We start from the raw sequence: 14,363 nt of genomic DNA, 5'->3' as shown, positions 1-14,363 counted from the left end.
GTGCTCGCTGCAGCTGCCATTGGGCCAACCGGTTTTCTTACCACAAATACCACAACAAAAGCATTATAGAAGCTCATATTTGTCCTTCTCTCACAGGTAAGTAAGTAGGCTATGTAGCCTAGTTAAATTGTTCCTTTTTTGGTCTATTTTAATTGTGCTTATTGTTGTTTCCTACTTTGTTACGCTGCAGCCTACAGACAGTGTTTAGACAGTTAATTTATTTTATTCAAATCATGTATTTATTTACTTTCTCAGTCAGCTTTGGTCCTCCATACAGTGAAACCACCCCACCTATTGCAGGAAACACTTGACAGAGAAAAGATCACAGCAGGAATTTCTTACGGTATACTGCTACATTGCAGTTACACCACGACAGATAGAGAGCAAACACTTAGGTGTGATCTGCTTGTAATGTGTTGTACCAATAAATATAACCTTTTGTTTTCTTATTTTTTAGTCTGGGGTATTATAAAATGAGGACAGCAAGCAAGTAAAAAAAAAAAAAAGATACATATTATAGATGAGGGTTGTAGCTATTCTTCAAAGTCACTGTCTAACAATCAAACCCCCCAAACTGTGAAACAACATGATGTCTGTACATTCCCATTTATGCTGTAAAAATCCCTGCTTTCATAATACCAGCCAAGATTCAGTTTCAGTTTCTCTTTGGTGTAATTATTTGTAGGTGGAGTTTACAGCATGAAGACGTCTGACAAAGAGGAGAAGCAGCAGAAAGAAGACGCTGAACTCTAAATCTTGACGTGTGCCGGCACCTGCACTCTCAAACTCAAACATGGGCAGCGAATACTGCAATGGTATGTCATGACTCATAATATTACTATATTCATGTTGTTAAAAGACATATTATGCTCATTTTCAGGTTGATACTTTTATTTTGAGGTCTACTATAACATGTTTACATCCTTTGATGTTCAAAATACTGAGGACTCTGATATTATTATTATTAATAATAATATTAAATGATAATAATTCTGTATTTCTCCAAGATCGGGAGTGTATTAAGAAGAGCTGTAATTTCATCCCAAGGTCATGACAGTTGATGTATTGATAATATCCTGGCAGGACTTTACTCAGCTTACACAGGGAAATTAACAGGGACAGTGACCAGTCACAAGAGCCTTATTGTTTATTACCAAAATCATAAAATAACTAACTTCACCTACGTCTTTGGCACTAAAGTAATACCGACATCAAATGGGCTCGAAACTGTAAAAGGTTGCATGATGTTGATGCACTTTACAAAAACGTATGCGTATCTGGGGCATTGATTCTTATTCTAACGTTATTTCTTCTTCCATATGTGACAAAATGGTGTGGATGTGAGGATAGTGGCCATGTGGAAGACTCAGTCACAGTCACAGCAGCAGAAAAGATATTTTTGTTTCTACCATTTTCGTTGCACTAATTACAATGTTACAACCTGGTGCAGATTTTTATTCAGTGTGACGCATTCTTCACAGGATATTCTGGACAAAATAATCAGGAGCTGAGGATAGTGCTGATGGGGAAGACTGGAATTGGAAAGAGTGCATCTGGAAACACCATTCTGGGACGACAGTGCTTTGAATCCAAGTTCAGTGCAAACTCTATGACTGTAGACTGTTCCCTGGGCAAAGCTGTGGTGGATGGGCAACAGGTTGCTGTTATCGACACCCCGGGCCTGTTTGACACCAGATTTGCTATGGATAAAACAGCTCAAGATATCAGCCAGTGCATCTCTTACGCTGCTCCTGGACCCCATGTGTTCCTGGTGGTCATCAGACTGGGCCGATTCACTGACGAGGAGAAGCAGACGGTGCAAAGGATTCAAGAAATCTTCGGCCAGGCTGCAGACAGATACAGCATGGTTCTCTTCACTCATGGTGACCAACTTGAAGAAACAACTATTGAGGACTTCTTGGTCGAAAGCTCAGACCTGCAAGAAATTGTGGCCAGATGTAATAGCCAGTACCACGTGTTCAACAACAAGAAAAATTATCCTTGTCAGGTCACTGAGCTGCTCCAGAAGATCAGAAACTTAACCCAGAAGAACGGAGGAAGCCACTACACCAACGAGATGTTCCAAGAGGCCGAGAGGAAAATCGAAGAGGAGAAACAACGCATCCTGAGAGAGAAAGAAGAGCAAATACGCAGAGAAAGAGAGGAAATTGAGAGGAAAATGAAAGAAAAATATGAAGAAGAAATGAGGAAAATAAATGAACAAATCCAGGCTGAGAGGGAGAGGGAGAGAAGAGAGAGAGAGGAGGAGATGAAAAGGGAGAGGGAGAGGAGGGAGAGGGAGATGGAGAGGGAGAGAGAGGAAAGAGAAGCAGAGAGGAGGAGAGAGGAAGAGGAGAGACAGAGGCAGCTTGAAATTATGACGAGACAGTTAGCAGAACAGCGTGAAAGAGAATTGGAAGAGCAGAGAGAAAGGCTGAGAAGGCAGGCAGAGATGATAAGACATGTCCAAAGATCAAACGGATGTCAAATTAGTTGATTCGTTTTTTAATTTTTCTGGATTTGTGTGCTGAGGCAACAATTTAAATTTTTAAATTTATTAAAGAAAGAAAGGGTGGTATTTTCTCCTCTCACTGTAACAGAATGGTAACGTCAGCTCACAAGCCATTGCTACCTCAAGTTAACTCACTGATTTACATTGAAAATGCCACAATATCATAAAAAAGTGGGAGAAAGTAGGTAATTCTTCTTGACTGAAATAAGCAGAAAACAATGAAGATAATGCATGTACTGCATCGGCTGCCACTGAAAAGCTGACAAATAACGAGCTACTACCTCCTTGACTAATAAATTCAATAGATTAGTATTTAAAGTTCAAAATCTCCAAAACAAAGAAGGATTTTGTTAAAATTACCAATTTCAGCACCATGGGCAATAACCTTTTGAAAGAAAGTGTGCAGTATTGCATGCTATAAAGTATTTATCGAATCATGTTTATTATCAAACACTTAAAATATTCGTCAACCAGCAACTTAAATATTTATAATAGAAAAATTTAGAATGAATCAATTGTAATATGTATGTGGGTAGTAGTGAGTACTGCATGTATGTATGTTTGCGTGTATGTATCAATGTTCATGTGTAAATAAATGTAAGAAAAAACTGAAATTACTTTGTACTTCTCTTCATGTTTCACTTAGAAACAGAGTTCAAACTAAAACATGACATGGCAGCAGTAAGTTTGTCTACTGTCTCTCAGACCCTGATGAGGACCTAGAGTCGATATGTGTTGGTATGTCAGATGTCCGTACTCGAAGAATTAATTTATTAGATTATTCACCCAAAGATGTATACTTTTTTTGTGTTTTATTACCGAAATAATGAAAACTTGATGAAATAATCATTAATGAAGACAGTACAAAATGTAAGTGAACCAATAATTTGTAAAATTATACATATATACTGTATACTACAAACTATCTGTATTGGCAGAACTGGGCTCCAATAGTGAGTGATGACTGCGCAGCCTCCATCTGTCACATGGGAACATACATCACAAACGGGAGGTAAAATCAGGATACGCTTTTCGAAAGAAGTAATATTTGAGGAGACTTAAACAAGGACACTGACTCAGACATTTATCCTCCGGCAGGTTGTTAAGCTCCGTCCCCTTTAGTCTTCAGCCTGAATTCAAGAACAGACAAAAGACCTCTGCCCTAAGATCTCAAACTGTGTAAAGGTTCATAAGGGATTAAAAGGTCTGAAATGTAATCTGGCGCCAAGCCACGAAGAGCCTTAAAAGTGTAGAGAAGCTAAAATAGCAGCTGAGTTCTGCACAACCTGTAGTCAGCTCAAAGTTTTTTTGGTTTAGACAGGAATAGAGGCTGTTGCAATAATCAAGACACGAAGAGACAAAAGCAAGAACAGCAGTTTCTGCATCTCTAATAATCGAAATAGATCTTATTTTTGCATTATTCATTGGGTGATAAGAACATGACTGGACAAGCTGTTGTTCAAAACATAAATTACTATCAAAAAGACGACAAGATTTCTTGCATCTTTATACCAAAAGCGTTCAATCTTTCACTTTCTTCCACACAAATGTATTCTTATCAGCATTTAGACCAGCAAACGGTGCTAAAAATCCACATTGAAACTCAAAATCAACCATCATTACAGATGTTTTTTTTATGACGTGCATTGTATGAAAAGACCTCTAGCTGCAGTACGGTGGACGGACTGTGGACTTGTATGTGTGTGTGTGTGTTTCTTGGACACGAGTCGTCAGCCTGACTGGCGGCCTTGGGTCAACATAAACGAGTTGACTTCCTGTTTTGTTCAGCTTTATTTCACGTTTGAGTAACCCTGCTCTATCGCTTTGCTTTCCTTTTGTCTTATCTGTTACCCGTCCCCCTTCCTCATTGGTTCTCATCCATTATCGACTCGTGACTGCTTTTTAATGGAGGTATTCAGAAAGTCGAGGTGCCGCTGAACTGAAGACAGCTGTGATTGAGTTAGAGTGAAACACTATCTCCTGGATATGGTTTATGGTGTGTATTCGGATGTAGAGGCTGATCGCCTACATGAGGCTGATAGTAGACCTCTATACACTCACTGTGGTCCACATTTAATGCACTTTGAATTCTGAAATATTTATCATATCATTCAGCCGATCTGCTGAACTAAATTGAGTGTGCAAGCAATTTCCTGAAATTACACCAAAGTTATTATTATTATTATTATCATTTTGAATTTGACCTTTTTCAAACAAGTAATAGCCCCACTAAGATTTAAATGTTTTTTAAGGGAGTCCTGGCCAAAACAGCGGCATAAAGAATTTCACATAAATGAACAAACTGACTAAAAACACAACAGCAAAAGTTAAAATGCAGCACAAAAATTCACGCTCAAGCAACAGCATTAACATCCAGTTAGCAGCTCTCAGAAACTCGACATCTGTATTCAGTGTTCAAAAGGTCCTTAACCCTTTAACACCAGGATCAACATTAATTTCCTTGTGTTGTGTTCAGACACCTTTCACAAGTATTTAACCCATTGAAACCTGAGAAAATTGATTGGATTTCCTTTGAAAACATGGAAAAAAAATGTAATGAGCAACGTAGCAAGAAATGTCTGGCAAGAAATTTGTAAAAAAGACCATATAATTAACTAGGCGTAATTATTTAATATTATCCAAAAACTGGGGAAAGGCACAAAAAACTACATTTATATATAATTTTTGTTTCTTATTTTAATTTTCTTCTAACTTAAAATGTATTTGCCATTTTATTTGCACACATTTGTTTTTTAAATTCTTGCACATTTTTGGGCCATCTCTCAATATCTTAATATTAGTCAATAAGTCAATCCTGTTTTTTAAATCTCGGGCTTATATTAGAGTCTAGTTTAAGTTGACTATGTAGCTCAAACCAAGATGACAATGTAAAGACTTTAGAATCACTTTCAGCAAAGAGTGCAGGTTCAAGGAACAAATGTATATATATATATATATATATATATATATATATATATATATATATATATATATATATATATATGAATTAAATAGCAAAAAACAAATCTGAATACCTCTCAAAGCCAATTTAGTCAATTATCGTATTACAGTACAGTTACTGTTGTTTTTTTTCCCTTGACATGAACTCAGAATGTCGCTGAAAAAAAAAAAACAACTTGAGCTTGTACATCTACATTGGTGCATGGAGCAGGAGGAGGGAGGGGGCATTCAGGAGCCGTTTAGACCATCGAGGGGGAACTTGAGAGCCCGAGATAAAGAAGAAAGAGGAAAGAGACTGGCAGGGTGGGTGAAGAGAGAGATATGGACAAGAAAGTGAGAGAAAGCTGTTTACTTGTTGACAAGGTTGGTCAGCATCATACATGACATTACAGGAGGAGAGCATTAACTGAAGACTGTTTTCAGTGAGCTACAGGGATTTTATCACTCAAAGAAGAAGATATACGACTCTTGGATATCTGGATTCTGCTCTGTGTTGGAAACTAACAATTGCTTTTTTATTTTTTCAGCCTTTATTTCCATAATCAATACACAGTGGAATTTTCCTCTTTATATTTATATACATTACCTCATTCAAAAAATATACAACCACAAGCCTTTTTTAAAATTTATTCACTCACACATATACTGTTAGGATGTGGTCTTGTATAAAAGACTTTTTCACCTATGAAACCACCAAGTCAGTGGTAGTGAAGAGCTGGACCATCGGCATCATCAACCGCGTCGTCCAACTCCTCATCATCACCTACTTCATTGGGTGAGTATTTACCTTTCACCCTGATGTTTTAGGATTTGGTCTGATTGTATTAAACAACAGCAGTTGCCAGTTATAGAAATGTGTATTTATTAGACATTAATATTTAATGTAATGCATTAGGCATCTATAATCAAATCCTGCATACCCTGATTAATTACCACTGAGTGAATGTTTAAGTGAAAGGTGAATGTGACAAGTACGCTCTTTGAGTGGTCAGAAGACTGGAAAGGTGCTGTTCAGGTCTCTTACTATTTACAGCACTGTGTCTGTTTTTGCTCAGTGCAACATTTTGTGTCATTTGTGTGTGTGTGTGTGTGTGTGTGTGTGTGTGTGTGTGTGTGTGTGCGTGCGCTGCAGGTGGGTGTTTGTGACTGAGAAGGCTTACCAGATAAGAGACACTGCTATTGAATCCTCAGTGATGACCAAGGTCAAAGGTTTTGGGATCTACAATGACAAGGTCATGGATGTAGCAGACTACGTCACTCCAACACAGGTATGGATGGATGGATGGATGGATGGATGGATGATTGACAGTCGGATACAGTGATGGTACCATGTGTTTTCCACAGGGAGCTTCGGTCTTCTGCATCATCACCAAAATGATCACAACTGAGAACCAAGTCCAAGGATACTGTCCCGAGGTCAGCTGCTGCCACTAATGCAATACTACTGCCATTATTAGTACCTCACAATTGACTTAACGCTAACCCGAACAATCGGCGTGCCGCCTAAATTCACAATGGTAGCTGTCAGTGTCAGACACAACTGTTTAGGACAGAAGCTCCTTATTTCACACAGAAGCCATCAAAAGGGTCTTCACAATACCCGGCGTTTGTGTTAGCCAGCCTTTGCTTTCTTTGTAATGTTACAGCTAAGTTAACGGTATTAGTTCTCATTTGGGTGGACTTCAACTACAACGTTTTGCTACAGTTAACACTGATTTCCCATTGTCATAGAACAAAAATTTTTATATAAGTATAAATTGGACAGTTGACATGATGAGCTGACATTACAAAGCTTAAGTTGGTCATAAGATTTGGCTACTAGCTAACTAAAGCTATAGTTACCTAACAAACTTTGCTGCAAAGTGACGTTATACAAAATGTTGCTGACATAATGTATGACGTTATATAATTGTCACTTTGCAGCAAATTTTGCTGCTGCAAATGTTTATATATTTACCCCATGCACATCATTTGACCATTCTTTAAGTTATAATTGCATAAATTTCAATAAAACTGCAAGAAAATAAAAACTTTACAAGCAGGATGTCTGAGCTCATTGTGCAGCTGCACGACATGTGATGCTCGTGGGGTTTGAGGGCAGGGCTTAGCAGAAGGTCAGCAAACATTACAACTAGTGTGCATCAGAATTGAATGGCACATGTTCATTTAAGTTTTGCATCTTTTCATTGACACTGTAGACAACACATCCATGCCACCTCTAAATCTTGCATTGTGTTGTGTCTCAGAACTGCTACTGTTGTGAAGAGTGATATTTGTCTGCACAGCCCTGTCTCCTAGATATTCAACTAATATCTAATTGAAACTTTCTATTAATATAAGGAAGACATTTTGTGAATTAATGTACTGTACCTACCAAGCCAAAGTGCAAAAATGTTACCATATCTGAAAAATATTCACCAAGTTATTCTCCCCGGGCATTTCTTAAAAAAGACTGCAAAAATGTACATATCTTTCAATACCAAAACTATGGCATCTCAGTTGCCACCAGATACAAAACTATGCCACCAGATAGCAGTTATCTGTTAATAGAAATCAGGTCTTCAGCAACTCCTGAGAAAATATCTGTCTCTTTAAAGTTCATCTATGTTTCAGCTGGACGCTAACTGTGTTACACAACACAAAACAAATTTGGGTGATGTTTCTTTATGGTTTTGTCAATATGAAAGACCTCTTTCACATCTGACAGGAGATGAACATATGAACGCTTTAAAATGTAAACTAAAAGCCTGTCTTTTTAGTCCAGCTTTTATGTAGTGTCTTACTATCACAGTTTTATGGCTCATACTTATTCTATTTCTTGAGATCCATTTTTGCTTATTTTTGATATTGTTCTTGTTGTAATGTGTGTATTACTCAGAGTGAGAAGAAGTATATTTGTATAAAGGACAGTGACTGCACAAAGCATCTCCACAAGCCAGGAAGTTATGGTGAGATCTTCTCTTTGTTTCTTTATCTTCTCTTATTGTATTTGTGTTTGATAAAAAATATTTATGCACGTGAGCTGAATTTTAGAAGTGACATTTATTTTTGCGGGCTGCATAAAATCTTTTTCTTTTCCTGCGCAGGAATTCTGACAGGGAAATGTGTTCCTTTCAACACCACCACTAAGATGTGTGAGATAAAAGGATGGTGCCCTGCCGAGATCGACACCATCAAGACGTAAGACGATACTGTGATGGAGAGCTTTTTACAAGGCTGCACTACCACTGTTCTGAAATGTAATGAAGACTGAGAGAGATTATCCTGATACCAACGTCATGTTGGGGCAGTGCACTCTTTAAAAGGTCTCTAACTATCTAGTCATATCTATCCATTCAGATAGTTTTGGATTTATTTGACCAGATTACAGCACAGTGGAGGTGAACAGAATTGTCTCCATTGGCTGAAAACTGATCTTTGCGCGATAATCAAAGAAAAAATTGCCTGCCTGCTTTGTGAGGCTTGATAAAAAAATAAGACATTTTAAAAGATGTTGTTGAACGTCTATCTTTTCACTTCTCTCATGTTCCTCCTGTCTCATCTATTTCAGTACACCAATGAAGGAAGTGGAGAATTTCACCATTTTTATCAAGAACAGCATCCGCTTTCCAACCTTTAACTACACTAAGTAAGATATTTTGGATTTGAAATATGATGATAATGATGATGATGATGTAGCCTGGTCTTATAGACATATATGAGATCTTAACAATTCAATACGTGATGTTGGGCATGAAATGTGTTAAAAAATGATGAAATGTAATGGAAACACAAAAACAATACCTATAAAAAGTCTACGAGAATCTTTTCTCATTGTGGACACACTAAATATGTATAAAGAGCAAGAAAGTCCCTGGACTTGCAACCAGGAGACCGCTTCCTGTGGGAAACCAAAACTCTCATGACTTTACATACTTTTTGAAGGTACTTTACATATCTTTGTAAAGTAAATTAGTTTTTCTTCAGTTATTTAACTGATACCTCGATCTTGATCAAGTATTTTATTAAAAACCAAATGACAACATTTCACAATGTTAACCAAATTAACAATGTGTTTGAAAGTGCAGCCGTCAGACTTTGCATTAGTATTGTTTTTTTCTTACCAGCAAGTAATTTTAACACATTTAATGCCCCCCACAACGTACTGAGTTTTTAAGAGGTCGTGTCCATTTCAAGTATTGCTGTGAGAATGTGTTGGATGATGATGACACTAATAATGAATTCTGACATACTGATAACAACTATGTTTGTGTGCAGAGGGAACTTCCTTCCTACCATCACTGACGATTACATAAAAAAATGTAACTTTGATACGGTCAACAACACCTACTGCCCCATCTTTCGTGTCGGAGACGTGGTCCACTATGCAAAGCAAAACTTCACTAAACTGGCAGACAAGGTAAAGTCAAGAGATGTTTTTAAAAATCCCTGTGAAACAGAAGTTAGAGCATCTTTAGGTTCTGTGCTGCTTTACGGTAAAATGACATATTCGTGCGGTATACATATTCGTTGGTATTTTTAAATCAAATACTGGTTGGTTAGACCATTAAAAAGTGGTTGTTGTTAAATGTGATACAGAGTTACAACTGAGTCCACGGCATCCACTGCTGAGCATGCTGTTGACGCCACAGAAATCTCCCTCAGATGAATGAATTAGACCTCCGCCACATTGATCTGGAAATGAAAACAAAGGTTTTGCTCATTAAACATCTCCTCATATCTTTCTCCATGTTGCTATGTTAGGTAGTAGCTACTACAACCCACAGGCTGTGAGGTGGGGTTTGACCAGTGTGGCTAGCTGATCATTGAATGACCGACCCTGAGTGCAGGATGAATCATCCAACATTTGAAATGATTTTACAGGAGGAGGTGAAAAGACAGGGATTTTAATATATATATAAAAACAAACTCAGATACAGATTTTTTTTTAAACATATATATATTATAAAACAAATGATAAATAATCAATCAACATAGGGTGACAGGATAAAAACTAGCCCCCCCCCCCCATTTTACTTTGTCTAAAAAAGTCTAAAATAACTCAGTTTATTACAGTAACTAAATGAGTCTGTCTTTGACGATTGTGTCATGCAGCTACGCCAAACTCTGTTACATGGTTGACAAAAGTTGACTTTTGGTTTTACATGGGACTCAAACACCCCTCTCATGGTGAAAGTCTGGTGTTTGTTTGATCCATTCAGCATCCCTCCCTTCTACTTTACTCAAACTTTCTTGCTCTTTGTGTGATGTTATTGCTTTGGACAAGATAATATTTGACTTATTTAAAAGCCCAGGAAATTTCAAGTGTGTTGTGTGTTAGCCTGCCACTGCAGGCCTCATTTTAGGCCCTTGGAATGAGACCATGTTGCTGTAACACAGGCAGTAGAAAACTTGTCTTCCATTAGCCATGCAGTGCAATTTAGTTGTGTGTATATATATATATATATATATATATATATATATATAAATGCAATTTCTAGGAGATGGGACTGAGCACAAACACTAATATATCCTTATGCCTCTCTTATTTTGAAAATTCTATCAGGGAGGAGTTATTGGAATAAAGATCGGGTGGGTATGTGATCTGGACAAAGCAGACGACCAGTGTAACCCCTCGTACTCATTCACACGACTGGATGCCATGTCGCAGAAGAACGCTGTCTCACCGGGCTACAACTTCAGGTATTAAAGCTTCATGGTTCGACCGAGCTCAACTGGAGAACTCTACAACTACTGGACAGATTGCCATGAAAGTCATTGTGGAAAATTATGGTCCCCAGGGGATGATTTCTTTTGACCTTTTGAAAAGTGCTTTTATCAATGCTATCAAGTGTGGCACAATCATTCATGGTTATAATTTTCTTTGTTTTACACCAATAAATGGTTCTCAGTTTCTCACGGATCCATAAGCTTAAAACTGCTGTCTTTAAAATAAAAATGGAATTTGTCTGTCTGTACAGGTTTGCCAAATACTTTAAGATGGAAAATGGGACGGACTACCGCACTCTTGTCAAAGCCTATGCTATCAGGTTTGATGTCCTGGTCAATGGAAATGTGAGTATATAATGTATCTGTGCACTAACAAAATACAACATATTTGAATAAAGACAGAGATATATGGATCTGTATGACATTGTTTTAACAGCTCAACATGGAAGCTTTTGTACTTTTTTTTGTACTGAAATATTTTCTATGGCACCAGTTGCATATGTTCACAGTCATTAAAACAGGTTGCCTTTGAATTGGATTTTTTTTTTTTTTGCAGGCAGGGAAGTTCAACATGATCCCTACACTCATCAACATGGTGGCAGCCTTCACGTCAGTGGGAGTGGTGAGTTCTTCTGGTATACTTGACAGAACCAGTCTTTATACCAGTCATTATCCAAGAGTCAAAAAACTTTTTTTTCCTTAAAACTGATGAATGGAGTTGAGTTAAATATTCCCCTATTGTCTCTGATTTTAAGGGGATAGCTCAGTTTTTTTGGAAGTGGGGCTTTCAGTCTGTGTGCTCCTGGTTTGCTGAAACAGATGGGGTGCACACCCCACAGCTTGGCATTACCATGCTGTATGGAAGGGTTGATATCAAAACCTATTTTTGGCCACTTTAACGCAAAGCTTAATTTTAGTTGGATCACGTAACAGCCGCTAGAAGAACTTTCTGACCCAAACAGCTGAGTGGCAGTGGATGAGAAATGTAGTGCTAAAGAAAAAGGCTGTGTGACGGTGAAAATACTCTAAATACAGTGTCCAGTTAGACCGCTGTTGATTTTTTTTTAGATAGGCCTTTTTTTAAAGTGGCTAAAATATGTTTCAATATCAACCTCTGTGGGGTGAGTGCCCCCACTGTCTCTGCAAACGAGGAGCACGCCAGTCGCCAGCTACTGTATGTAATACACTGATTATACTAAAGTATCCAAAACAGCCCCACTTCAAAAATCAAGAAATATCCCTTCACGTATCATCTAAAGTACAATTTGACCTCTGTCATACCTAAATACATTACAAATAATCTCACTGAAGCTTAAATGTGATTTATTTAGCTGCAAATAGCAAGATTTGAGGAAATGTGGGGCTGACAGGCTGACATTTTAAAGTTACACCTCTATTCTTGTTTTCTTGAGTGCTGTATAAATAAAGGTTATCATTATTGTTATGAAGGGCACAGTGTTGTGTGACATCATACTGCTGAACTTCCTGAAAGGAGCAGAGCAGTACAAGGCCAAGAAATTTGAAGAGGTAAAATATGAGGTTCTTTAGATAATTGATCACAATGGACTGTGCATGTTATGAAATTTCTTGATTTCTTTTAATCACAGTGTTGGTAGTCACAAATTTGTGGTTTGTCAGGTCTTAAAGTTGCATTAATTAATTCTGAACCATCAGGGGGCAGTGGAACACCACTGTCACCATTTAAAGTTGTTATGGTTAAAGGCTCTGTATGCAACATTCATAGCATTAACATTGCATAGTGCATGTGACCCTTTGTGTGTGTATCCCGCTGACTATCTTAGCACTGTGCTTTGGCTGTTTCCTCAGATAACACTGTCGTGACCTCTGATGAAAAGCAACATTTCTCCCTCTCTCTTATAGGTGTCGGACAACCCGCTGGATTCCCAAAGCAATGGGTTGTACCGCTCCCAGCTGTCACTCAGACACAACGAGACTATCATGAGGTCCAGCGACTCAGGAGCATTTTCCATCGAACATTACAGCTGAGTGGTCAGGGAGCAGTGGACTGAGGATGGAAAATGTGGGTTGGATTTCTCTAAAAATTGTTAAACTATGTAAAACTTCAATTTTACATATTCAGGGCATGAACTCTTTATATAACACATGATATCAGCATTAGCAATTTGTTTGTGTCATTGCCAAAAACATCTGAAGAACTATTAAATGCTGCTATGTTATCCTGAAATTATCAAAACAGCTACAGACAAATGAAATCTAAAATAAAATAAATCAAATACAAAATTGTCTTTGCATGACGACATTTTTGGCATGTGACGTAGGCTCAGGATTTTCCAAGCAGGAAAAAAACTTTTTCTTTAAATCCAAAAACAGATTTTATATCTGAGCTTTGTTTGCTTGTTTTGTACCTTGCATTCAAACTACTGTAATGCACCACAACTACATTATAAAGGCCTCTGTGATGAGAAAACGGGAATAAACTATACCATAGTTGGCATGATCTTCTTTATTGTGGTTTCTTTTCTTTTCTTTTCTTTGCCCAGACATGCCCAGTCACCCAATTGTGCTGCCTCTCGATCCACAGCACCTCCCTGCCCCCTGTGCGTACACAAGGTGATCAATTGATGAGAGGGCAGTGATGGAGGGCTCAGTTGGTGATGAAAGCAGACTCTAGCTTCCAGGATCAGCCAATAGCAAAATTCAGTTGCAATATGCAGGTTTCAAACTCTAAGGTCACTATGCATATTTATAACACAATATGTAATTTTTTAAAATTTTTTGCACTTAAATGTCAAGAGTGGTACCTGAATCAATAACCAACAGTACTTAATACTCATATATAGGCATATTGCTTTTCAACTGAAAAAAATAATAATAAAAAAAAAAAGATTTGGGGGTTGAGTTACTCTTTCACAGTTTTAATGGCATTGAAATTTCCTTTTATAGCAAGTCTTTTGCACTTTGTCTTGATGCATTTTATGTTTTATGTAAGGCACTTTGATTTGCCTTGTTGTTGAAATGTGCTGTAAAAGTAAACTTGCCTTGCCTAGGAGCATGATGTACATATACTTGTCATTCCTTTTTCTAAATAACTGGAGGATATAGGCTGCTGTATGTGGAGGAATGAGAGGATGGATGGTACACAGGAAACACCAAAAAGAGATTAAGCAGATGCCGAGGAGAGAAAGAAAGCTAATTCAAT

At 37.7% G+C, this 14,363-nt stretch overlaps 2 protein-coding genes across 2 annotated transcripts; both read left to right on the top strand.

Annotated features, from left to right (window-relative positions):
- Positions 1-688: 688 nt before the first annotated feature.
- Positions 689-2,721, top strand: LOC121941486 (GTPase IMAP family member 9-like). Its single transcript, XM_042484281.1, has 2 exons — positions 689-815; positions 1,482-2,721. The coding sequence occupies exons 1-2, from the start codon at positions 794-796 to the stop codon at positions 2,495-2,497; spliced, it is 1,038 nt and encodes a 345-aa protein (XP_042340215.1). The 5' UTR covers positions 689-793; the 3' UTR covers positions 2,498-2,721.
- A 3,405-nt stretch (positions 2,722-6,126) lies between these two features.
- p2rx3b (purinergic receptor P2X, ligand-gated ion channel, 3b) lies at positions 6,127-13,189 on the top strand. The gene is made up of 12 exons (XM_042484272.1): positions 6,127-6,248; positions 6,606-6,741; positions 6,818-6,889; positions 8,352-8,421; positions 8,560-8,653; positions 9,024-9,101; positions 9,731-9,872; positions 11,019-11,155; positions 11,434-11,527; positions 11,739-11,804; positions 12,632-12,709; positions 13,064-13,189. Exons 1-12 carry the CDS (start codon positions 6,127-6,129, stop codon positions 13,187-13,189), a joined length of 1,215 nt encoding a protein of 404 aa, XP_042340206.1.
- The last annotated feature ends 1,174 nt before the right edge of the window (positions 13,190-14,363 follow it).

This window comes from Plectropomus leopardus, chromosome 4 (genome assembly GCF_008729295.1).
Source record: "Plectropomus leopardus isolate mb chromosome 4, YSFRI_Pleo_2.0, whole genome shotgun sequence".
Lineage (NCBI taxonomy): Eukaryota > Metazoa > Chordata > Actinopteri > Perciformes > Serranidae > Plectropomus > Plectropomus leopardus.
Note: the sequence above shows the minus strand (reverse complement) of the source record. Positions and strands in the feature narration are given on the sequence as shown.